The sequence below is a fragment of the Rousettus aegyptiacus genome, unplaced genomic scaffold (assembly GCF_014176215.1).
Source record: "Rousettus aegyptiacus isolate mRouAeg1 unplaced genomic scaffold, mRouAeg1.p scaffold_m13_p_12, whole genome shotgun sequence".
Taxonomy (NCBI): domain Eukaryota; kingdom Metazoa; phylum Chordata; class Mammalia; order Chiroptera; family Pteropodidae; genus Rousettus; species Rousettus aegyptiacus.
This window is the reverse complement of record NW_023416287.1, coordinates 57,389,285-57,415,886: the sequence shown is the minus strand read 5'-3', so window position 1 is coordinate 57,415,886 and position 26,602 is coordinate 57,389,285. Positions and strand designations below refer to the sequence as shown.

General features: G+C 43.5%; 1 protein-coding gene across 2 annotated transcripts in view; it reads right to left on the bottom strand.

Moving 5' to 3' along the window:
• CABLES1 (Cdk5 and Abl enzyme substrate 1) overlaps positions 1–26,602 on the bottom strand; it is a 103,445-nt gene that overhangs the window by 23,524 nt on the left and 53,319 nt on the right. The window contains exon 4 of one of the 2 annotated variants that reach the window (XM_016163998.2): positions 13,317–13,394. The exons of the other annotated variant lie outside the window; for it this stretch is intronic. Coding sequence (XP_016019484.2) covers positions 13,317–13,394 — 78 coding nt within the window. The remainder of the gene's footprint in view (positions 1–13,316; positions 13,395–26,602) is intronic. 2 annotated transcript variants of the gene reach the window in all.

Sequence of the window (26,602 nt, the reverse complement as noted above, 5' to 3'; positions counted from 1 at the left end):
CAAGACTCTCTGGGAGGAAAGTAAAGGAATCAAGGAAAGAGAAAGAAACAGCCAGTGCGGAGAAGGAGGACAAGAGGCGCCCTACCACCCTCCACCCTGTTCGGTGGAAAAACACAGGATTCTCTGATTCTGTTGAACACTCGTCCTCATCTATGGGCGTTCCATGGATGAACTGGCTACATAATCCTACCTGTAAGGTGGGGTGTTTAATTAATGGCAATTTTCAAAAGAAATACCCAAGACCTGCACCCAGTGAGAGCTGCATTTTTAAGGCAGTCTCCGTGGGAGGCCATGGTTCTGCCGCATTCACAATGCCTCTGGAGTCCCTTCTGTAATCAATACTAGAGTCATGCAGGAAAAAGCAAACAGCCAAGCCATCCCAGTCTTCGAACTTTATCTACATGTTTTTCACCCTGAACACTCTTACTGTAATCAGTGCTCCCCTCATTGATCAGATTTTACTGTAAATGACTTCAGGTAATTCGAAACATCAAACTCACTCCTAAAACAGGACAGTAACTCACAGAACTATAAACGCTTTGTTAGAAGGAGCAAATCATCCCATTGAGAGTTTCAAAGATGTTCGAGCCATGGAAGTGCTCTCAGGATATGTCTGATTTCTCCTGAGGTGCCTCCCCTGCTGGGGACCACATTCACTGAGGGCTATGAGGTCCAGCATGGTTTAAGTCACATCATTTGACAAACATGCTGTGGCCAAGAGAGAAAACTGTGTTCCAGTTATTGACCTCAAATCCGTGGCTGGAACGACCAAGCAAGCTGGAGCAGTGTGGGGCTCAGCAGGCCACCAGGCTCACGAGACCACATGTACCAGACACCATCCACCTCCTACATGAGCCATCCAGGGAGGCTCTCAAAAGACTTCCTCCAGCAATTAAGGACAGAGATGATGAATGCATCAGGGTGCTAACAAAGAAAAATGCCTATGAAGCAAGAACCAGGCGAGGAGGCTAAAACAGTTGTGGTGGGTCAGGAGCAGGGAGCCCCATGGGGGAAGACCAGGAGGTGAGCACCTTACGTTTCATTAAAAATTTTACAGCACACTTCCATGGACTTCCTGACTGTCCAGAGCCAAACCCAGTGAGCATGTGCCTCAAATTCCCAACTCCCAAACAATTATCTCCTTGTTTCTGCCAGACAGAGAATGTTATTTAGGGCTGTAATATAAAAGCAGAGAATGTTTTATGGGGTGAGAAGATGAAAAGAAATGAGTATTAAAACAGGCCCTTATTAAGAGTGCTTCTTACACCCAAAACTAATATAAAAATGTATCTCAACTATATACTTTAGTTAAGAATTTTTTTTTTTTTTTAAGAGTGCTTCTGGATGGAGAGCTGGCTGCAGGCAGGAACAGAGTCTCAGTCCATATTTGTATCCTGTCCACAGAGTGTCTGATGTGCAAGATAACACTTTAAGAGTGTTTACTGGATCATTGCTGTCTCATGGGTGGGTCATAAAGACAACAAGGGACATGGATGCTTTTCCACTATGCCCCTTTTCATCTGTCAATTTGCTCACAGTTCACTGCTTCCAGAGACAGCCCTGCTTAGGCCAGTTGACCCCTGGCTGCTAAATATACACATCTCAGTTCACAGAACCAAACCACGCTCACCCCACACTCTGGCCCCTTCTCGATGCCTCCTCCAAAGCAAATGGAGCCATAACAAAAATTAAACTTTTGGTGCTCACATAAAATCCAAGACTCTTCTCCATGAGATAACCCCCAAATCCCATTTAAGGATGCGGTAATTATTAGATCCAGCGATTGTCCACATGCCTCAGGGACACTTTGGACCACATGGAAGAGAAACTTTGGACCACACTTTGCAACAGGAGAAGCCGCATCACACCTAACCACAAGAACCAATCTCTTGAGAACTACTGTGCTGGTCAGCCTACTGCTGCCGCCACTCCCCACTGGCTCTTCACTTGTACCATTCTACTTTCTAAATAATAAAACCAAGTAAAAAATTAAGCTGGGAGAATAGTGGGTTTGCCACCCTCAGCTGCTACTAGAAAACACATACTGCTTAGCGTTATCTGCAGAACTTGTTGCAGGGACAGAAGTGTTTTCTATCTGAGCTGTCCAATACGGTAACCACTAACTGCAGGTGGCAAGTGAGTGCTTGAAGTATGACAAGTTACTGAAGAACTAAATTTTTTATTTTAGTTAAATTTAAATAGTCACATGAGAAGGGTGACACTTGTACTGGACTAGTGCTTACTCATCAGTACTTTGGCTACCATTACTTTTTAACACAAACAGTCATAGATTACATATTTAGTGACCTGTATTTTATTCCCCAATTTTCTTCCCCAAAGTGGCCTGGTCATTTTCTGCCCATTGTAGGACAAGTGGGAGGGATGCCCAGTGATAATTAAGTTGGAATTTCCCTCTGCCCTTGTAGAAGGGGACCTAATAATATGTATGAAGTAGATTTAAAAACAAAACAAAAAAATTAGAAATGAGACATTTCTTGCACACTGAAGCTGATGCACTCACATTTATTACATTCATACTTCAAAAACTTCACTGACATGGTAATAAATATTGCAATTGCTCTAAAAAATTGACTGCTTTGTGGTGGTGACTAAGTTGTCACTCACCTCAGAGCTGCCACTTTGGTGGGCTTGAATTGAGAGCACACGTCTACACACATCCACCGGCATGCCACATATCCACAGAAAATGAAACATCTCATTTATTTCAATAATGTTGGTTTCTTTTAACAGCTTTGAATCTGAAAAATGTATCTTTCACAGAGGCTGACAAACTTCTCTAGGGCTGTCCTTAGCTAAGTGTGTCATGTTGCCGAACCATATGAAATTGCTGTTATTTGCTCATTTTGTTCTATATAAACAGTGATTTCATATCGTGCCACCTAATTTACAGATAAGGTAATTTACTAATTTACTGCTTAGGCCTTACATGTGAGTGTAAAGCAAGCGAGAGACCCCTGGCCCCTGATGCCTCACTTTTTGCGGGGCCAAGCGGGTGGGAAGTCACCTGCAAAAAGGAACTCTGAATGGTGTCACTGGTTCATTCAAACGGAGTGTTTAAAAAACTCCAATGAAAAAGAATTAAGCAGAACTCTCAGTGGAGTAGTGATAAAATCTTGATGCTTTCTAAGATCATTAAACTCTCATTAAAATGGTGTATGAGAATAGAACTATCTGTGGCTCGAATGCCAGCATTAACCCTCCTGTACTAGGAGATAGAGCCAGATAGTGTGGAATCACAGCTGAAAGTAATTAGAAGCAAACTGAAGTTGAGCTTTTCAATTTCTTTGAAAAGTCTAGAATATTTTTTTCCCAGATGTGTGTTAAGTTCAAATATTAATTTGTTTCACCTCCTTCTAAATATGAGTGGAGGCAAGTTCAAATACCTTATGTAGACATTGTCCAAAATTGTGCGCTAAGGTTTAAATGCTGTAGCTTGAATTCAGAGATGAACACGCTTGGGTGGTATGAGAAGATCTCATTTGGCTGGATGCACTAAGAGAACCCCTGGTAGGGAACTGTGGACAATGCATGATCTGATTCCTTCTCCTCTGCAGCCCTGGGTGATGCTACAGCTCAGATTTATTTAGCTACAAGAGCTCATTTCTCATTCTATTTAAATTTCTTAACTTTTGCAGAGGCAGTAAGCAACAAACACACTTTGAAAACTGAGCACAAAGATTTTTTTTTACAAAAGCTGGCTGATGGGGGAAGGGGGATTGGAGATGGTTTAAGGGAGAACAGGGGAGGGTGTCACAGAAGACTGCGGGGAGGGGATTAAAGCAGGAGATGAAAATAAATGCATTTGGGGAGACAGCCAAGCAGCAGTTATATCTTTAAGCAAGCAGCAGAAATATAAGTTGGTTCTTTTGGGGGATGTAAATCCACCCTTTATAGGATGGCACTGCAATTCACTTAATTCGGCTCTCCTTGAAAGCCTGTAACTTCATGTTTGGAAACCCCCTGGACCACTTTTAGTTTTGGCTCCCACAGCATCAAGCAAATGCATCGATGACACAGTTGTGAAGTCATCTGGTCAGAACAGATAGCCAAACTAGATATCCTGGTGCTCAGGTCACTAGTTACCACGCAATGAACCATTCCTGATTTCATCTTGTATAAGAGTCTTCCATGACACATTGAATTGATCAAATAAGATTCTCCATAAGATAACAAGAAGTTCAAGTGAAATCCCTTTCATTAGGGAGCTTATAGTTAATGAACCAATACTTCTTTTAATAAAAAAAATATTAGATTTAAATATTTAACACCTGGGAAGTAGATGGCGAAAACTGTGTTTGTGTCCAATTAGCTAATTCCCAGAGCTCTCTGTTCCAAGATGGCGGTGGCGTGACTTCCGTCGGTGAATATTTCTCTAATGGTGCTCTCAACTCGAGACCTTAGAATACCAGCTGGAAGCTCCATGGGGCACTTGCTCTTTAAAGGACAACAATAGGTTGAACACTTTGATGTATAAATAATTTAAAAGCTAATTAAATATTAACAGGATTTCCAGATCTTTCAAAAAAAAAAAAAAAAAAAAAAAAAAGATTTGCTGCCCAGAAAGTAGAGCTTGAAAGCTGAATTAGGAAAGGAAATGCCACTTGTGAGATAATTGTAATTGAGAGATTACGCATCCATAGGACCTCAACAACACAGGCATTAAAATAGTTTAAGAAATCTTCATGGTTTCCTCTTCAAATATAGTACAACTACCATCTTGGTTGGGTCCATTTACTTGTATCAGAGCAGAACATTACACCCCTACAGCCCAGAGTCAAGGCCCAGGGCTGACAGGAAAAAGTGAAATCAAAGCAGCCTTTAGTCTTCTAAGTCCTGCCCTTCTCACACTTAGCACTTCATCGATAAGCCATCCCCAAGGGTAACTGGCAGACAATAAAGGGGCCTTGACGTAGCTTTCACCAAAGTCTTTGTCTAAAGGCAGCTCCTATAAACAGCTGGATAAGGGCATGATTCATCCATGAGATCATTCCAGAATCTGTCCCTGTGTGGGAATATGCTTGGTGTGAGGAAAGAAACATGATCTGTGAACATGTAATTTTCCACAACTACAAGACATGTTTTTAGGTAAAAGTAGGAGGGAAAGACAGTGGGGATGGACCCAGGGCCAGGTGGTTAGGCTTTGGAGGCCCGCTCTAAGAATGTAAGAAGCTGTTCTGTGTCACAAAATGATCAACACTCAGGAAATGGACCCAAGAAGATGACTTCATCCGAAATGCCACATCGCCAAGAGCTAAGGACATAAACACCGCATGGAAGCTGCTATTTTAAAACACACCTCCAGACACCTTGGGCTCTACTGGGAAGCTGTTTTCTTCATCACATGGTCTCTGATACATCTGTAGTGAGCTAACCAAGTGACTATCAATCAATCAGGAATGGTTATCTTGATAGATCTGTACACACATATCACAGAAGCTATTTTTTGCTGGAATCAATAGATTGGTTATTTTACAGAATCCCAACCACAAGTTAATTGGGTTTGCTCTGACTTCCTTCCAATCAGGTCCATGTATACAGAAATACCTACTGATGTCCATATGTTTCAGGAAATAAAGAACATCTGGGCACTCTTGTCAGTGCCTTATGCACAGGGACAATTCTGAGACTGGCCCTCAACACAAAGTCTGCAGTCTCTCACTCATCAGTGGGTTGTGTTCCAAAAGCTTTTAAGTTGGCTGTCTGGAACTCAGAAAGCATGTTCCCACTGACACGAGGTAATACATGGAAATGAGCCCCACGGAGTGCCCTTTTAGTCTATAATGTAACTCAACTAGCCCCATAGTCCAAGCAAGAGCTCTGGTTGCAGGAGTAACAGGTCACAGGGTAGAAGAGGGTGAAGAAATAGGAGAAAGCTGAGTCTCCCTCATGGTTTCTTGGTTTGGGGCTGACCCTCAGCAACATTTTAAAGGAGGCGCAGTTTGCATTATTTCTACCTCCCTCTCCAAATCTTGTCTTTTCAGGACTCCAGGATCCCTTTTCCTAAGCTGTTTCTATTTTTCACAATTTCTTCTCTCTATTTTTGAACTCAGAGATTCCTTTGCTGCTCCCATGTTTTCCACTCCTGGTCCCTTGGTGATGGCACAGCAGCCCAGAGGACAGGCTGGGAGTTGGGGAGCAAGAGGAGGTCAGTGGTCTTAGGTAGAGGTGTAGGCAAGGTGTGGGGTCTGCTTACTTAGGAAAGTCGAGAAATTTGCTTGCAACTCATTTTGTAAGTGGAGGGTCACCAAGCCAAACCACAAATCCACAGTAGAAAAGAGAAGGCAGTGACTAATGTGGATAAAAGGCAAAAAGACTCAGATGGGCCTTGGCAACTGTCGATTGAGAGAAGAGGAGCTAGTTTAAGGCTGGGACTCTTCCCAGAAAATGGTATAATTTACAAGCTTAATCTGAGAAGAGTGTTTACAGCTATGGGAAGGTTTGATGTTACAGTTATAGTGAAAAAGACGGGCAACATCTGTTTCTCTTCTCCATAGCTGGCTTCCAATAGCTCATTTTAAAAGGTGGGATTTGGCAAAGCTGCTTCCCACCAGCAAGAAAGATCAAAACAAAACAATCATCTCTTCATATTCCATATAAGTACATGCACTAGGGAGAAAAAAAAAGACTGGAAGGAAATAGGACAAAAATGTTGATGAGTTTGTTTAGGTGAGGCTCAGTAATTTTTATCTTCCTTTTATTTTTACATACTTTCCACATTTTTAATAAACATCTACCTCTGAGGAAAACAATTTAAAGACCAAATAAAGCAGATATGAAGATGAATCCCTTGTGTTTATAGAAACGTACAGCTGGCTAAGTCATTGGGAACCCATATGAGATGTGAGGCAGATCTAGAAAGAGCAATGAAATAGCTCTCATGACTAGACAAAAATGGGACTAAAGCTAACATTTAATGAGTAATTACTGCAGCCTGGCAGGGCACTTAGAGCTTTCGCACTTAATATTTCACTGAATGCTCTCAAAACTTCCTGAGAAAGACATTATAGCCAATTTTACAGATAAGTAAGTCTGGGACCAGCTAACCTAATGTGCCAAGACCAAGGATTCTGCCTGACCATCAGCTCTCTCCCATGCACCCTACTGCTCCCTGGCCTCAAGGGCAGGCAAGGATAAGGACTGCAGTTTCCCTAATGGGGTCATGAGGGTCAGAGCAGAGATGAGTGGGTTTCGTCCCTCGACTCTCACTTTTCTGGAATAGCTCTGCGGTTAGCTGTTTTGTTTACTGGCATTCTGTGTAAACTTGTGTTGGAAGAATGGTTTCTTCAGCTAAAAAAGTCTGAAAACCACAGGACTAGAGAGTCTCCAAGTTCTTTCTAGCGCTTAAAGTCCTCAGTGCTAAAGAGTTCTCCCTGCCATTCAATTCGTGTGAATTGGCATTACCTGGCCAATATTCCATGTCAAATATTCTTTAATGAATTAATTTGGGACACCCCAAGGGGAAGTGGCAATGCTCTTATGTCCAGGAAAAGCTTCCACATCCTCGGAAATGGTTTTAGCTCAAATTCAGCCCTTAGCCCTGCTGTTACGAAAGTCAATCCATCCCTGGTAACGATTAGTGCAACTCTGGGCTCAGCTGCTGTGTTAGGTGAAAGGAGTAAGCACAGCCTGCAGCCAGTCTTCAATCTAAGCCTGCCAGTAAATCCCGACATCTTCCCGACATGTGCACCTGATTACAAATGGCCAGGCTCAGCCACGGAAAGGGCAGGCGGCGATGACCAGCCTGTGTGTGTGCTGGGGTTTCAATTCACCCCAGATACTGAGAGGGGCTCCAGTGATAGGATAAAGCCCTCTACCCTGTACTGACTTAGGAAAACTACCCTCTTCTAATTCTATACTAGATTCAATCCAAAGATGTCCTTTGCTTAAAGCAAAAGCAGTACACATGAAAGCAAAATTGCATGTTAATCTGCTCAAAATGAGGCTATGTGGTATTTACAGTTTGATCACATAATGCTCTTTCGGAGGTGTTCTGACACCCTGAGTTGATCAAGGGCTAGGTGGAGCAAACCTCTGAAAGTCAAGGAACTCTGAAGGAGCTTGGAGAAGCCAGGTGTGACCACAGAGAAGATCCGGTTGTCTGATTTTACTCCACCTTGCACTCCACTCCTCTATGCCCATCAGAGCCACTGTGGCTTCATGGACAGGCAAGACTGAATTTTTAAAGTGAAAGAACAGGAAAAAAGGATGGTTACTAGAAGCACCTCATTTTTATCAAACAGATGATTTCTGAAAAAAGGCAAACTGTCAATCAAACAGTATTTATTTTAAGAAATAAAATAAGAAAGCTCTTTATTTTTAAATGCTCCATCCACCAAACCTTTTGTGAAACGAAGACATGTTTGGTGCCATGAACAATAATCTCCTAATACAACTGTTTTGCACACTTTCTAGGAGAAGCATTTTCCACACAGGGTATAAAGACAGGAGCAAGACCCTTACCAGCCCCTAAATCACTTCCCCACGGTGCTTGAGGGGCGACCTGGGTGCGCCTGGGAAGGTGCTGGGGAGATGCGAGTGAGCAGCACTTCACGGTCATGAACCAGTGAAGCCCATGCAGCCAGGGTTTCCGTACGATGTTGATACCTGGAGAATGCGACCACCTCTCTACCCTAAGATTCTGTAATTCATATCTTCCTATTCTATAATTGACAAATACCCAGAGGAGGAAATTACATAGAATATTTTTCACCGAAGGCTCCACCTAAAGTTGCCTGAAGTTTGCCCTTGGAGGAGGCCAGGCTGCAGTGTACACCAGTAACCTTCAAAGCCATCAGACGGCCACTACTCAGCACGTTGGCCACCGGGTCCCCAAAAGGCAAGCCTCCTGTGGCACATGCACAGAGCTAGTGCCACCTGCTAGGTGCTGGTCTGGGGCCTGCAAGCACAGCCCCAAAGGTGTGGCGGCAAAGGGAAAGAAGTACCTTCGGCCCTCAGGTGAACACGAGCACGTTGGGTACGGCCTCCGTGGGGCTGGCAGGCCCCGAAGCAGAAAGCACTGCGCCACGCAGAGCCTGCAGCCAGTGCGCCTCCTACTTCTGCCCCTGCTGCTCTGCCTCCTTCTGTCAAATGATCACTGGAGAACCTACCCTATGAAGCGGTTCTGAAGGTTAAAAAGCAAATGTGTATAAAGCACTTAGAACAACGCCTGGCTTACTCTGACCATTACTTATGTTTCGGCTTATGCTATTACCTCTATTGTGTCATGTTCACACAAAGGTTTGACTACACCATCAGCAACATTAAAGAGATATGCTCTTTTCTCAAGTATCTGTATTTGTAAATCGAGGCAGGAAAGAACAGTTTGAAGACTGGGGCAATTGTTAAGTAATCAAGGCAGCCTGCTTCAAGCAGAAGCTCTAGAAATAATTTTGTGTATGATCTTATTGTCAGCTTAGTATAAAGCTGGGGAGCATGTAAAATGACCCCAAACATCTCGTTGTTCTCAACCCTGTGTTGATTAAGTCTCTATCCTTGTAACTCATTCTAGGAAATATATCAAATAAAACTGCAAAAAGTCACAAGATTTGAAGATTCTTTTAAATCTCAAATTTTAGAAAAGCTGGACAGAGAATAATTATTCAGATTGGAGTTCTAGATTGTTAGTGGATAGGGAGAGTGAACAGACAGCATGTCCCAATCATAAACTCTTTATGCAGCCAGACTTATAGCTTCCACATTAGCAAAGCTGACAAGAAAGAAAACAGAGACAAGTTATTTGAGCTTGCAGGATCTTTGGAGTTTCATTAAACCTTCCCATTGGACCAATGAGGGAATTGAGACCCAGAAGGCTGAGTGATGAGCCTGTGACAGTGACAACCAGGACAAGGCTGTGGTCTCCCAGCAAAGCTCACTTCTTTCAGTCTCTTTTCTCCACTTCCCCTCATTATAGAGCCCTGAATATGGCAGTGACTGTCACCAATGGGATTCCAGCTGGGATGGTTCTTTATTGAATTCTTTCAGTATGTCGGGCATTCTAGAGACCCTGCCCAGAAGTTCCCAAGGAGCCAGATCATCCATCTTCTGACATTCTCAGAGGTCAAAGTCGAGGCTGGAATATTCTTCTCCACTTCTCTAAGACCTCACACGTCTACATGTAGCTAAAGAGTCACCTTTTCTGGGCAGTACTCCCGGACCCCTCCATCTGACTCCTTTCCCAGCACTTTACCCACTCACTCACACCTAATTGTTTGCTCTTTTGTTTGATGGTTAGTATATTAGCTTGTTTCTGGTCTCCTACGATTAGAGGGTAAGCTCTGTGAGGAAAGTGACTTTCTTTTTTTACCATCATTTCCTTACTGCCTAGAACAGTGCCTGGCACATCGTAGGTTTAATAGATTTTGTGGGGAGCATAAATGAATTCTGCTGTGCAGTGGTGGCACCTGAATTTCAACATAGATAGCAGGCAAGAATGGCAATGTACTTGGACAGAAGGAGATAGAGAGACTATATATATATATATATATATATATATATATACACACTTGGCTTTTATTAAAAATCATAGATTTACTGTAAATGGGGACAGTGATAAGGATTTGGGGGCACTTAAAGTACTCTCTAGCAACTCTTGCCCCACCCTCCAGTTGTCTCGGTGAGGCTGTTCATGTGTCTGGCTTCCTTGCTCGATGATAAACTCTTGGAAAGCAGGTCTTACTCATCCCTGCATGCTCCCAGCCTCTATCAGGGCCTCACTAGAGGCAGAAGAAATGACTGAATGCATGAATAAATGAATGAATGGTGACACCTCTCCTAAGACTGGACTGTGTGCTTTGGTCAACTGATGTCAGGAGCCAGAAGAAGTGTTCAGTTCAGTTTAAAACCAAGAATAACGCTTTGGGGTCAGGGAGGGAGGGCAAGCCACAATGTAAGAATGGGACTTGGGAAGCTCCATGGCAGCATGAGAAGCCAGAAAACAAAACCGGAAAGAGATAAGGCCACCCTGATGGATGCTTTCCATATAAAGGAGGTTCAAGTACACAGTGGATGAACTTTTGAATTTCCTGTTTTTAAAACTTTCTTGTGATGAAGCTGAAACTGCACATTGTCCCCGTCAGCAGAGTGGTTTGCACTTGTCTGGAATAATTAGGCACATGTGGTCTAGTCCACGTGCACAAATAAGTACAACGGAAACATGGGAGCCAGAAACCACACAGTCAGCAGTCTGGGGTGGCCGGAGTCCTGGGTTCTGGTGTTACTGGCTCTGTTGGGGGTGTGGTTGAGCTCACTCCACCCCCATGCCTAAGGGCCCGAGCTACGAAACAGGGAGGCAACACCATGTCATCTCTAAAGGCCCTTCCACCCCTGAAATGCTATGACCTGGTCAGAGGGAAAGCTTTAGTATAAAAGCAATTTTCCACAGTGAAAAGGTATTAGTTAATATGTATATGAACTAAAATAGTTTAAAATATATAAGTATATAATTTACTAGCATGTTTTTATTATTTGAACATACTTGTTTCCTAATGACTAGTAAAAAAAGTCATAATTGTGATAAATGGTAGTTATTCATAAATAAGTAGTCTGCTCATTAAAAAATTTAAAAAGCAGAATGCTTCTTAATCCTAGTGCTAAATCACAATATTTTGAACTGTGCTCACAGTTTCCTATGTGAATACTTAAGTAACATATGCTGCAGAAAAAGGCACGTTTTTCTCTCATAGGTATCACAAAGGATCCGATTATGTGCTTTGTTACAGAAAATTAACTTTTCTTGGTTTCCTCATCTATAAAATCTGAAAGGGTGGTGAATTTGAGTTTGTCTATGTCCAAGATGAAAAAGGTTATGTCCTGTAATCTCACGCACTCATTTTGCTCTTCATCCAGGGCTAACCAGAAGAAGAGCTGAATCTACTGATAATCTTATAGGTGACCCTTCCTGAAATACAGCCGTCCCTCCTTATCTGTAGTTTCGCTTTATGCAATTTCAGCTACCCGCAGTCGGAAACATTAAATGGAAAATTCCAAAAATAAACAATTCATAAGTTTTAAATTACGTGCTAGTCTGAGTAGTGTGATGAAAGCCAGCGCCACCCCGCCCCATCCCACGTGGGATGTAAACTGCCCCTTTGTCCAGCGGCTCCATGCTGTAGATGATCTCCACCCATTGGTCACTTAGTAGCCATCAGACTGACTGTCACGGTATCGCAGTGCTTGTGTTCAAATAACCTTTATTTTAATTAATAGTACCATATTCACATAGCTTGTACTATCGTATGTTATTATAGTTATTCTATTTTATTATCAGTTATTGTTGTTAATCTCTTACTGTGCCTGATTTATAAGTTAAACTTTATCACAGGTATGTATGTATAGGAAAAAACATACTAAATATAGAGATCAGTACTATCTACAGTTTCAGGCATTCACTGGGGGTCTTGCAACATATCCCCCTACAGATAAAGGGGACAACTGTAAATGGTGAATCAGAACCAGGGGCCACACTGCCCCGCCCCCCCCTTCCCCACAAGACAATGGCCATGTGTGAATGGTGTGTGGTTGTCACAACAACCAGAGGGCAACAGCAGCATTTAGTTTGCAGAGGCCAGAGCCAACGCCCACAATGCTCCCAGCATCCTACACAGTGAACTGTCCTATCCTACATACCAGCAGCTCCTCGACAACAAACACTAGATGCAGTGAACAGGTGAGGGGCGTGAGGGCGACACTCAGAGGAGGAAATGAGCAGAGTTCCAGGACGGGGAAAGAGGAAGACAGGCTTTGCAAGGTCAGAGCCTCATTTACCTACCTTTTTTCAGAGCAAAAGGAGGTTGATTTAGAAAGGTGATCATTCCTGTGGACTGTTGCAAATCACATAAGTCTGTTCCTGGTACCACTCTGCTTTGATATTTGCTCCAGCTTGCTGGTCGGTTTCCAGCCCCAAGCCCAAGATACAAGGAGATAGGACAGCCACATGGTTTGTCTACTTCCTTTCCTGACCTACCTTTCTCCAAAAGTTGACACGGCCCTGTGGAGTGAGGTGGGCCCCATATTGTTCTTGCTTTCCAGTATTAGAAGAGGTGACAAAATGCTCATTTAGAAATAGCAGGCAATATAGTGAGGGCACACATATGCACACATGCATGCACACACGAAATAACAAGGAAGCTTTCTGGTTGAAAAGAAAGTGGAACTTTTTTCTCTTTCAAATTTACACATTCTGAATTTGCAACGTCAAAGTGAGATAAGTTATTCGAAATGGAAAGGGTAGCACATTATGCACATGGTATCACAACTTTTCACCCAGAGAACTACAAAGCAAGCATGCATATACATACCCAATGTGGGCACTGTCTCGATACGGCAGCACTGAAAATATACTACAGAAGGATCTTCTGCCACTGATAAGGACTATTCTAAAAAATAAAAAAAAAAAAGAACAAACAACAAACAAACCAACTAAATGCAGACTCTTAAATTAAAAAAAAAAAAATCTCTAGCAATTAAGCATTCATGGAATTCACAGCAGTATTTGCACATTCCCGCCACCTCCTCTGACAGATGGTGTTCTGTGCTCCTTGCAAAATGCAACCTCAGCACAGCAGCAGTGTGCTGCTTCTTCTTATCTAAATGTTAACATGTGAGACACTGGCGAGGGTCTCTAGAGAGTATACATGAATCCTTTCTCCAGTGAGAATTGCTGGCTGTGGGCTGCACATGCAAGATGGTGAGAGTGTTATGAGTTTGGAGGTGCCCAGTGCTGGGCCGATGGTCATGCTACATTTAAATCATTGATTTCTATTCTGCAGTATACGATGCAAGAGCGATCGTGCCAGAAACCGTGAGCAGGAAAGACACTCGGATGCCATTATGATCATTAGGTTTTTTTTTTTCTTTTAATATGCTGGCAGCACGTTAGGTTCTGAGAATAAATTAAGGGAACAATTACATAATCAGTCTTAGCTTCCATCCCTGCTATAAAGATACTACTGGAAACAGTTCTACATGATGTTCTTATGCAATCAAAGGCCACTTAAAAAAACATTAAAAAAAAAAACTCTCAAAAGTACTTATCCTGGCATCTGAGAACAACATTTGCAAAAGAGAAATGCTGATGAAAAAATGGAGAAACGAGTAAGGAGATTAAAAGAACATTCTTTAGCGCAATGGCAACACACATCGGATATGGAACTTACTGACTTTTATAAGTAACTGTAATAATAAAACCAGGGAAAAAGCTGTACTACAAACTGCATCAAGGTTGAGGGATTCTGACCTTGTGTTAAAGCTATGATATTAAATAGTCTCTACTCTCAGGATAAAGTCGGGTTCCCTTGGATGTAAACTGTCTTAGCTTTGTCTAGGGCCCTCTATCTTCTAGCTCTTTCTGCCTCTTTGTCTCCACACACACGGTATTTCTTCCTGAGCCTTATTATTCACCATCTTAAAGGACTTGCCACATCCCCATCTTAAAAACCCCTACTGTTCTACACCTCTGTCCTTTGCATGTTGTTTCTTCTGCCTGCTATGCCCTCTACATGGTACACTTAGTGAACTCCTGTTTATTCTTCAGAACCTAGCTCCGAGGTAGCCCCCTCAGGAAGCACTTCCTCTCCCTTCACTGAGCTTCTCATCCCCTTTTTGGTGCCGCTTCCATTCCTTATTTCCACTTCCGGGAGTGCACTGACCACAAGTGCTGGTAATCATTTGCCACGCTCCTCTTCTGGACAGTGAGTCCGAGGGTTCAGCACATGGCAGCCCCTCCATAAATGCGTCTGGGCAGCGCCGTGCTTCAGAGCAGCACCTGGGCACTCGTCACTGGGAGGACAGGACTGTGGCTGTTGTTTATTCCACAGGGGTTCATGTCTACAGTGGCTGGCAATATTTCCTGCATCAAATGCTAGTGTGTTCACCTTTGTATGACTTCAGGCGCCACACTAACTCTTCTGAACCTCAGTTTCGTCATATAAAAAATAGGATAAAATTACTAACAATCTTATTGAAATGTAAAGAGTAAATAAGTCCATATGGCAGATATAGTAAATAATATTAACTGCCTGGCAAATAATACATACTCAATAAATATGGTTTTTACTAGAGACCCACTTTCTGGGGTTGGGGTAAGTTTTATTACCTTAGTATTTAGATTGAGAACCTCTTCAGAACTCTATGCTAAAATACACAGGCCTGCTCAGACATGCAAGGCCGTGCTCTAAAGACAGCTGAAGGTCGACACACGTGGCCTGTCTACAAAGATGTAGAACGCACACAGAGGTGTCTCTGCTCTCTCAAAGAAGATGTTTCTCAGCAGGTACCACAGGTGATGTCCTGGTCACTGCTGCAAGGACAGGGTGTTGCATTCAGTAAGTCTCCAAGGGTTAAATAAGTCATGAGCAAACCTCCCTGCCAAACACCAGCCTGGCTCCTTGGGCCCTCACCCGGGCAACCAGCAAAAGAGCTGACAGTGCAATGCCCATTCGGTTTACTTAAGCAGAAAAATATAGCTAATACTTATTAAGTATCGATTAGGTGCCAGATTCTAAATGCTTTAACTAAAGAGACACAAGCGAGTAAGCGTGTGCCAAAGGTGGCACATTAGCAGGTGTGACTGACCATGAATTTGAACCCCTGCTTTTCTACTACTATGTACCTTGATGCTTTGCTCTTCTCTAAGACTTACTAGAAAAGTCTACTCCTGTGGGTTTGACTGAGTACCCATGCACTTCTTGGACACCAAAAAATCTGCCTTCACATAGGTTTTTGAGGATGGCTTTCCAGGTCACCAGGCCGAGCATGGGGTGGGGCCGGAGGGTGACTAATAACAACAGCCCTGACATCAGAGCTGCTGGAGCCCTGGGTGGCCCCCTGCTCCTGCTCTGCTTAGCCTGGGCTCCTTTCCTGATGGCAGGAAAGAGGTTCTACATCACTGCTCCCTGCTACCCACCGAGGAGCAAAGCCTATCGCTACTTTCCCCATGTCACTTGACATCCATGTCTTCTGCAACACAGAGGAAGTGATGTGTTGAACAAACTCAACTGGCTTAGTATACTAAATTTTCTTTGTTACTTGGTGCTAATATGTCCTTCTTTCCCACGCATAAAACTTGTTTGGGCATTTTTAATAGAACAAAAAAAAAATGAGAGAATATTAATGTATGTGAAATGTAAGCATTCTTTCCAAACTTTCAACCACAATGTGCCTGTTAGCAAATGAGCTACATTGTTCTGGTAAATGAGCACTCACACTGTGTGGTCCTCACCATTTAGGTCTCAGAGGAGGCTGAGACCTAATACATAGGTCAAGTTTAGCAACTATGAATATGGAATGTTTCCCAACAATTCCAGTAGGGTTGATACTTCTCACTTGGCCATTCTCAAGCAGCTCAATGGGGGAGGCAGTAAGTAAGGAGCACCTCATCTTTGGGCACTTTCCTTTCATTTTTTGTGTCCAGCCATTCTGTAGCCTCTCACTTTCTGGAGGGACCAGAGAAGAAATCCAAAGCAGAGATCCACAGAGCAGCTCTGCAACAGGTTTGCAGCAGTTCAAGCCCTGAAGAGCCAGAAATAGCCAATGGAGCTCCCAAAAACACATCCTCCGTGTTTCCTGAAGTAGCTCTGGAATCTGGGAGGGACTTGAGGCTGAACCCAGGGCAGGCAAATATTAACAAGTGGCATGCTCTAGTCTCCTCTGGTTCCTACACTGACAACTTCGAGCAGTGTGGCCAACCACTGTGTCTAGAACCCGGAGAGTTCATGTGAATTTGCTGTTTTGCTCTTTATAAGTATCAAGCGATGTCCATCATACTGGACATAAGCACAGAAGAAAATCAGAGTTGTTCGGCTCCTCCGAGTACTTGTGTATTTGTGAAAGAATTAAATTAGATGCTAGTGAAGAATGACATAAGATGGCCAAACTCCATTTCCGATGGGCTTTAGAAATTACCCAACTCCGTGTCATCCCTTCCGGCCACTGTAGCGATCTTTTATGCCCAAATGGCATGCAAAAGGCCCACATAATTTCCCCCATCTGTGACATATAATGCTTTACTTGGGAGTCAAGCTGCCCAGAAAGCATTATACAAAAGATTATGACTTCAAAAGAAGAATCAACTCCAGAGAGATGGGCCTTTAAGGAATTAAAAATCATATTTCCATACACGAACATCTGTCAGAGAAAAGGAAAAATAGCAAAAGCAAAGGCTCCCCAGCACTGCATGCAGCCCACATGGGCAGAGCTCCCTCTGGATACCCATTTTCCAAACCCTTCCAGGAAGCGCCGAGCATGTTCTGCAGCTGGAACACCATCTAACTTTCTTCTTCATGTAGCCTCATTTCCGTGCTTAGGAAAGTGTTTCTGGTATGAGAAAACTTGTGGCTTCAGGCCACAAAGCTTCCACTTTGCCGGTGAGATGCTAGAGTCTTCAGAATGGCCAGAAAGTAAACAAGGGCCCCCACAGTTGTCGGAGTGCCATGAACCGCTTTCATTGAATCTGTTTTCAACCCCTCAGTTCAGTGCTGACGACGTCTGAGCAGGCAGGGTCCAGTGCCATCAGGGACTCTTAAGTGTTCCCGCGTAAGCCAGAAACTGGCTTCTTGTTCTATTTCCAGAACCCTGAGGAGTCTCTGTTGGCTGTGAAAAGGTTTGAGCTCTTCCAGGTGGAATATTCCATTAGAGCAGAAATATTCTCTTAAGGACATTAAAACAAGCAACTAACTTCAAAAGTTAGAGCAAAGAAAATCACTTTCACAACAATAATGGCTGAGTATAGTGATGCATAAACACAGCCTAGGTGTGTTCACGGCCCAAGGGTCCACCATTAGGTACTAAGTACATATGTAAACACGCACTCTCAAATTCTGTAGTTCATTTCTCTATGTGCCCTGGAAGCAGGAAAGAACGAATTTAAAAATACTAGTGTTGTGGGCTAAATTGTGCTCCCCAAGAAGATACGTTGAAGTCCTAACCCCCAGAACCTGTGAATGTGGCCTTATTTAGAAGTCCGATCTTTGCATATGTAACCAAGTTAGGATGAGGTCATATCATACTGGATTAGTGTGGGCCTTAGATCCAATGACTGGATTTAATATGGAGAGTGATTTAGAGACACCCATACACGCACAGAGGGAAGAAGGCCATGTAATGGTGGAAGCGGATATTGGAGTGATTTGGACAAAAGGACGCCAAGGATCGCTGGCAGCCACCAGAAGCTGGAAGAAGCCAGGAAAGGTCCTTCCCTAACTTCAGAGGGCACGTGGCCCTGCAGGCACCTTGATTTGACCTCTGGCCTCTAAAACTGAAGTATATATTTTCGTTGTTTTAAGTCATTGGTTTATAGGGCAGCCCCGGGAAACTTACGTAGCTGGCATTCGGTCACTTTCTTCCTAGTTGTTCTGTGGCACACATCACCTGCTCAGGAAATCCTCTGTGCCTTGTGCTGTTTGCTGATGCACAAAGTGCACAGACAATAATATTCCAGTTCGGCGAGCTGGGAAGAGGGAAGGAGCCTATGGAGAAGGGCGACCTAGAAGCCTGAGCGAGTGGTAAAGCTGGGGCCTGGGACCAGCACTTGGGATCAGGGCTACGTCCTGGAGAAGTGGGATTCCAGCCAGGGAGACCTGGAAATGGAGAGGCCAGGACGGAGGGAAACATGACCAACACAGTGATGAGTGAGGCTTCGCAGCGTGTCAGAGCAAGAGGAATTGGAGGACATGGAGCTGGCACAGACCGGGTGGGATAAGCATCTAAAGTTCTATGCTAAGTAGTCCACAAATGCAAGATGGTGGTATTATCATCAGTGGCTGATCATACTACCTTGTCATCGCTGCTCACACCACCACCATCTCCATGGCCACTTTCATTACTGCTAATAGTACTGTGATGGCAGTATAAGCCTTCAGTGCTTGCTAAGGTGTACCTTATCCTACAATGCAGGGAGTGGGGGAAGGTTTCTGAGAAACAAGTTAAATGATCTTCCTCTCCTCCTCCCTCCCTTCCACAACTATTTTCTGAGCACTTACTGTATGCCAGACATTGTGCTGGTGCTGGAGATCCAATAACGATGACACAGACAAGGGCTCCATCCTTACAAAGCTTATGGTTGGGTGGGAGATGTTTACACAGGGGTGTGATTGCCCTGGAGCAGTAGAAGGAGCTATAGAGCACATCAGAGAGACAGCTAACCTGGCCTAAGGGAGGCCAGGTGGGCTTCCTGGAGGAAGTGACCACTAAGCTGAGACAGGAGAGGATAAGTGGCGATCAGGCTACAGGAGAAGATATACTGGCAGAGGGATTGGTGTGGGTCAAGGCTGGGAGGAGAAAGAGCAGAAGGCCTATTTGAGAAACTGAACATGCGATAAAACCCTCTTCCCTGACCTCCACCTGCCTGAACCACCCAGGACTCCACTCCACTCTGCGCATCACTTTAACCAAAACCTACGGCCCACTCGCAGCTCAGGCTGGGAGGCTGTTTCCAGAAAACCCACGCCGTGTCATCCACTTACTAAGAGTTAGTTATGTAAGTCTTCAACCTGTTTACACCAGTTATAATTGTTACTTCTACTTGTCCTTTTTCATGAAAGACTATACAAACGACCGAGATGTGGAAAAAAGGGAGAAATGCTGTTTCTATTTAAAAAATGCAGAATGCTTTTTAAAATAAACGAGGCAAGTCACTAAAAAAAATTGCATTTGAGGTGTGGGCAAGACATCTATAAAACATAAAAAATTGTAAAAATTGTAAAATTACAAAAGGCTTTTACACTTAGGTTCTTGGGTCTATTTAAAGAAGTCCGATCTGGACACATCAGTAGTGGGTGTGTATGATGATATGCGAGGTTGATACTACAAGACAAACTCTGATCCGTGGGAATCATATGCAAAGAAAAGGACTGGCATAAAAACAAACAAACACAAGCAAACAAACACTTGAATGATCACCAATATGCTTTAAACTAAAGCACACTGTTTAAGCTACATGTGTAATTTTTGTGGGTATTTCGTCCAATGTTTACTAACCTCTTTCCTTTACCAAGCAGTCTACAAATAATTTAACAGAGCTGGAAGAGGATGTGTGTGGGGGGGGGGAATGGTAGAAACCAGTGAGACTGGCAGGCCAGCTCCTGAAAGGCCATCTGCGTCTGTGAGGGGGCCAGTCCTGGGATCCAGAAGAGCTGGGACTGGTTAAGATGGTGATAGTGACTGAAGCTGTGGTGTGGATGAGCTTCCCTAGTGATAGGGAGTGAAGTGAGAAGAGAGGAGGGACCAAGATAGCAAAGCACAAAACTGCAGTGAGAGAGAATAAGGGAGTGTGTGAGTTTCCTGGGGCTGCTATAACAAAGCGCCACACGCTGAATGGCTCAAACACAGAAATACCGTCTCACGGTGCTGGAGGCCAGAAGTCCAAGCTCAAGCTATCTACAGGGCCACACTCCCTCTCATGAAGACACCAAGGCAGGATCTCTTTCAGACCTCTCTCCCAGCTTCTGGTAGCTCCTTGATTGTGACAACATAATACCAGCCTTCACATGGCCACATGACATTCTGTGTGTGTGTGTGTGTTGTCAAAGTTCCCCCTTTTACAAGGACACTAGTCACATTACATTAGGGGCCCACCTTGCTCCAGGACAATCTTATTTTAATGATTACATCTGCAATGACTCCATTTCCAAATAAGGTCACATTCTGAGGTCCTGGGGGTGGGACTCAGCATAAGAATTTTGAGGGAACACAATCCAACCCGTAACAGGGAGACAGGAAGAAACCAAGCAGAGTGTGGTGTCACAGGAGTTAGGAGATCCCTTATTGAGCCTTCTACTTGCTCTTCTAGGGCAGCACCGGTAGCCCTGTCCTGAAGGTGGCCCCTGGCCCTGAGCCCTCTGCTGGCTGTAATTACGAGTTTCTTCTCGGGCTGCTGCTCATACAAAGAAAAGGCCTGCATAACCCCTATGCTTCTTAAAGAGATAGAGATAATAAAAACTTAGTAAACCATGTGTATGGTACTGACCCGGCCATAGCCCCAGCTGGCCCCAGGGCACAAGCATTCCTACAGCCCAGTGGGTGGTCCACCAAGCTAGCTCCTTCCTTCCTCCAGCCACTCACAGCACCAGGGAGGGAATAAGGGAAAGTCAATAGGTCGGTCATATTTGAGAGCAACTCTGAGGGATATTTTGGTGGTAGAAGGAGCTGAACCAGGAGTCTCAGTGAGGTCTGGGGATTATTGAAGGCTCCTTCTGTCTGTCCACTCACTGTCCCTCAGAACTGAGGTTTCACTAGGGATTGGTTGTAAACACTGATGATGAAACAGATTAAGATGCTCCCTGCCAGCCTCCTGCTGCTGGGGCGATGGTTTTAGTTTTCTAATAAAGAACAAAAGCTCTGAGAGGGAAAAGTATGCAAGGGGCCTCACAGAAGATGCTCAACATCTATCAAATTAGATGAATTCATTAAAGGAAGAAAAGGCAATGACATTCTCCATTCAAGAAGGGCAGTTCAGAACTGGTAACTAGCTATTTTATTTTTTTAAAACATACCACTTTCTCTAACATTTTTCAAACTAAACCAGGCTGACAGATTGGAATTCATGAGATCACAAACAAGGTCTTCATTTAGTTATTATCCTATCCCCCTCCAAAATCGTCAGTATAAAAAGAAAAGGCCTCAACTTGACTTCAGTTACTGTACTTTTACCATCTTACTTGAAAAGCAGATGAAAAGTACCAAAATCTTTTTAATGTACTTTTTGAGTTTTCCCACTGAGTTCACACTTTAAAGAGAAACGCCCTATACCTCACTTCTTTGTCCAGTCCCACCTCAAATCCTTTTCAAGAGGACTGGGATGAGACAGCCCAGTCCACTCACTGCGAAGAGCATTTCTCTGCCTGTTCAGAATGAAATGATTCTCAAAGCAGACCCAGGAGGTGGGCACTGCCGGTACACATAGCCATCACTTATGTACAACGCAGACATTTAAAAGCGGATGACTTTCCAAGATGGTAAATCATGCCCACAAGCTGCGTGCCTGAGGGAGGGTGACACCCATTTGAACTGAGGGCTCTTGTCTCCAGTCTCCCTCAAAGACAAATGTTTGGGAGTCCCAAGAGCTGGAAAGGTCCTTTCCTAATAGGACTATGAGGTCACTTAGACACAAGTATCTTGAAAGACCATTGGTTAAGTCTTCAGCCTTCAGGCACAGAATCTCTACTCTCTATCCTGATGATCTAGTTCTACCTGGCCGGCAACTGGCTCTCAGTTGGCGCTCACTGGCCTTTTAATACCTGTCATTTTCAAGGGTGTATTTTAACCCCAAGGACTGAGATTTTTCTTTGTTTTTGGTTAACTTCCTCTCCCCAGGACATAGTGGGGCTCTTGGTGAAGGCACAGATGAGAGCAAATGGTGACTGACTCTTCTCTACTAACTAAGCAGCAGCTCCCACTGTCCAACCACCCTCCTCTCAGGATGTTCAAGAACCCATTCTAGATGCTGTGGCATGGGGCCACTGGTCACTTCTCTTTCATAACAAAGAATTTACTCATACATTCGTGAGAAGTTTTTTAAAGACCTCGAGTCATTTTGGAACTTCATATCAAAATCAATTCACTTTTAGAAGACAGGACACAATACACACACAGTCTAATTTTCTACAAGAATAAAGTTACCAAAAAAATGACCTGTAATGCTTGCTCCTGATTTTTGGTTGGCCAGAGTGCTCCTGCTCAAATGCAAGCCAGGTCACACCAGTGTTCTGCTCAGCACGCTCCATGGCTCTCACCTCACTCATAATACAAGCAGGGGTCTTCACAATCTACCCTCCCAAGACTCATCTCTTCCCCTCCACCCCCGCTCTAATTCACCCTCACTGGCTTCCGTATAGCTCGTCAAGCACATCCCAAACGTTCCAGCCTCAGGGACTCTGCACCCACTGTTCCATCCACCATGAACATTCTTCCTCACTGCGAGCCCAGGGCTGGCGCCCTCATCTCCTTCTCACACCTTCCTCACCTCTGTTCAAAGGTATTCCCATCTCTGAAGCCTTGGCCTATCACGGGCCCTGCCCCTACACTCCCAACCCCCTCAGCTGCATGAGTTTCCCTCCATAGCACACCTATCCCATCTCTGACAGGATATATTTACTTGTGTATTGTCTGCCTCCCCAACTAGCATGTAACTACTCGAAGCAGGATCTTTACTTTATTCATCGATCAGTCCCATCACTTAAAACAGTCCCAGCACAGAGCAGGTATCAGTACGTAGGTGTTGAATAGACTAAAACACGGGGGTCACTTCATTCTCTACAGTTAAGGAACCACTTTATTAAGGCCTCTTCTATCTGGATGCACGTGTCTCCTTCCAGAAAAAATGGCTGTTGATCCTTAGGTGATGTAATGAAATGAACCAGAAGCTCTGCCTGTTCCCATTTGCTGTGTGTCATCCACCCTGCCCTGCGTAGGGAAGGGGCTTGGAAAATCCGAGCCCACCACAACAGAGCCATCTCAATACAAATCCAATGTCTTAAAATGTGACACGCTGATTGAAACACGACAAATGGGACTGACCCTGGCTGGGTGTAAAAGTGATACATTTCTGTGGTACTATCCTTCTACTAGGACAAGCTAAATTAGCTTCCTCTGTAGTTACATCTCATTGTTAACCTCTATGAAACAAACTGTTAATCTAAATTCCAAGATATTTTTTCATATGAACTCTGAAAAGTCTGTATCTGATACTGTAAATCATTTATCCCTGCTAAATTTAGTCTCAGTGAACTGCGCCTAGCATTTCCGGCTACTGAAGTTAGCTGGGTCTTGGTTTGCCTCTGTAACACAATCTTCTTCTCTCCCTGCTGCTCTTGGTCTTCCAGAAGGCCCACAACAGGCTTACTGGCTTGGCCTTTACTCTGAAGAGGAGATAATGCTCATGTGAATACCATGTGCTAATCTTTTTTTTTAAACTCCCCTTCAGGCTAACAACCATCGACTAAAGAAGTTCCGCTGCCTGCAAGCTCTCCAGCCTCACCAGCCCCCAGCCCACTGTTCACCATTCTAGCCACTGGGAAATGCTGTAATGAAGAGCGGTCTAATATTCTGCTGGAATCAAATGTCAAGTCTATGGCAGTTCTCTAATTTACCAACCTAGTTATTCCACCAATAAGGAGATGAAGTTAACTTACCATGACTTTTAACAGTGACGTCATATTGACTGTTAACAAACTCCACTCTTTTCTAAAAGCACCCAAACCATCTGTGTAATAATCCATTCCAGAACTTCCAGCAATCAGCTCTGGGCTCGCTAGTCTATGATTATTAGAACTTACCCTGTGCTACCTCCTCTGCCTCTTTTTGACTTTTTAGGCGACATTCACCTAGCATTCAACTTAGAACTTCTTTTATTCCTCATGGTGTTTTAATGATCATTTGTTCTAAATTCTTTCCACTCCCCAGAATCCAGTGCTGAAGACTAAAACTCATTTAAAAGGCCTCTTTATTCATTTATTCCACAAACAATGAGCACCTACTGTGTGTCTACACATTGCTTTGTTTAGAGTCTACATTTCACAGTTATACTTAAGGAAACTGAAACTAGGCTGGCAGCTGACATCCACTCCCTTGTACCATCAACCCGCATAAATTCGCCATCCCTTCTCTCCCTCTTCTGAACTGGTTTTAAAAGCCCCAAAGCTATCACTGGCATTTTACTTTATTGTGAGAAAATATATAAAAAATGCCATTTAACCATTTTAAGTGCACAATTCAGTGTTATTAAGTACAAACACAATGTTGAGCAACCATCGCCACTACCTATTTCCAAAACTTTTCCATCGCCCCAAGCAGAAATTTGGCAACCATTTAGCAATAACTCTTTCCCCAGCCTCTGGTAACCTCTAATCTGCTTTCTCTCTCTTTAGATTTACCTATTCTGGGTATTATGTATAAATGGAACCGCACAATATGTGACCTTTAGTATCTTATTTCAGTCAGCATATTTTTAAGGTTCATATGCATTGTAGCATGTATCAGCTCTCTGTCCCCTTTTATGACTGAATAATATTCCTTTGTATGTATGTTCCAAATTTTGTTTATCCATTCATCCGTTGATGGATACTCGAGTTGTTTCTACCTTTTGGCTGTTGTGAATGACGCTACTATGAATATTGATTACAAGTATCTGTTTGAATTTCTCTTTTCAATTATTTTAGCTATGTACCTGGCAGTGAAATTGCTGGGTCTTATGTTAATTTATATTTAATTTTTTGAGGAACAGCCGAACAAACCACTAAACTATTTTCCACAATTACTGAACCATCTTACATTTCCACCTCCAATGTGAAAAGGTTCCAATTTCCTAGTCTTTCTATAAATCCTTAGTTCATTCTGGACTTGAATCTTCCTCACGATATTCTTCTACATTTGCCATTCTTTTATCAGTCTTTGGCCTTTAGCTAATGATTTTTAAAAATCAGAATTCAATAGCGTTTTCTCAAAATCCACTAGGACATGCTGTCTTATAGTATGGATTTTTATCTCTCACTCTTCCCTTCAATTATGACAAAGAGCTTTGAAATTTGATGCCTGGATCCATATTCCACTCCTCACTTTCGAGTTAAGTGGTCCAGTTTTCTCCTTTGTAAACTGGGATGAGGACTGTTTAAATTTCCTATGGCTGCGGTAACAAATTACCACCAAGTTAGTGACTTAAAGACCAAATTTATTACCTTACAGTTCTGGAGGTCAGAACTCTGAAACAGGTCTCACAGGGCTAAAGCCAAGGTGTTAGCAGAGCCGGTTCCCACTGCAGGCTCTAAGGGAGGATCGCTTTCCTGCCTCCTCCAGCTTCTAGGAGCTGCTGCATTCCTGGGCTCACGGCCCCTCTTTCCATCTCCAAAGCCAGCAAGGAACAGCTGAGTCTTTCTCACATCACATCACCCTGCCACTCACTCTCTGGCCTCCCTCCTCCACTTTTAAGAACACTTGTGTTTACACTGCGCCCACTCAGATAATCTAGGATGATCCTGCTTGGTTAAGGGCAACTGATCAATGACCTCAACTCCATCTATCCCCTTAATTCCCCATTGCCATGTTACCTAACATAGTCACAGGTTCTGGGGATATGACATGGACATTTTGGGATGGGGGAGGGGGACGACATGTTATTCTGCCTAACACAACAAATGTAGCAGCTACCTCACAAGGTTATTTCAAGGATTATGTATATTTCTAAATTCTTCCTATTTCTCAAGATATAGTCCTGGTGATATTTAGAAGATCTTTCCACTCATTTACTCAACAATCATCCACTGAGTTTAGTTAATGAAACAAAGTTTATCAAAAACTTGGAGCATGGCACCCAGTAAGCACTCAATAAATGCACCCATTATCACCTGATGATATTCATAATTTTATAATCCCTCTGGGAAATATGTTTGCAGGCATAAGTAGCCACTTCTTAGTCTGACCTTTCTGAAATCTGTCTTTCTAAAACTCAGCCAAGCGTTGCTTTCTTTTCCAACTATCAAGCCCAACAAGACTTCCCCATAGCCAAACTGTCTTTATATTAAGGCAGAAAACTGAGTGTGGCAGCTCCTGTCCCAGCTTCCCCTACCTGCTGGGAGATGCAAGACCTAGCAGGGCC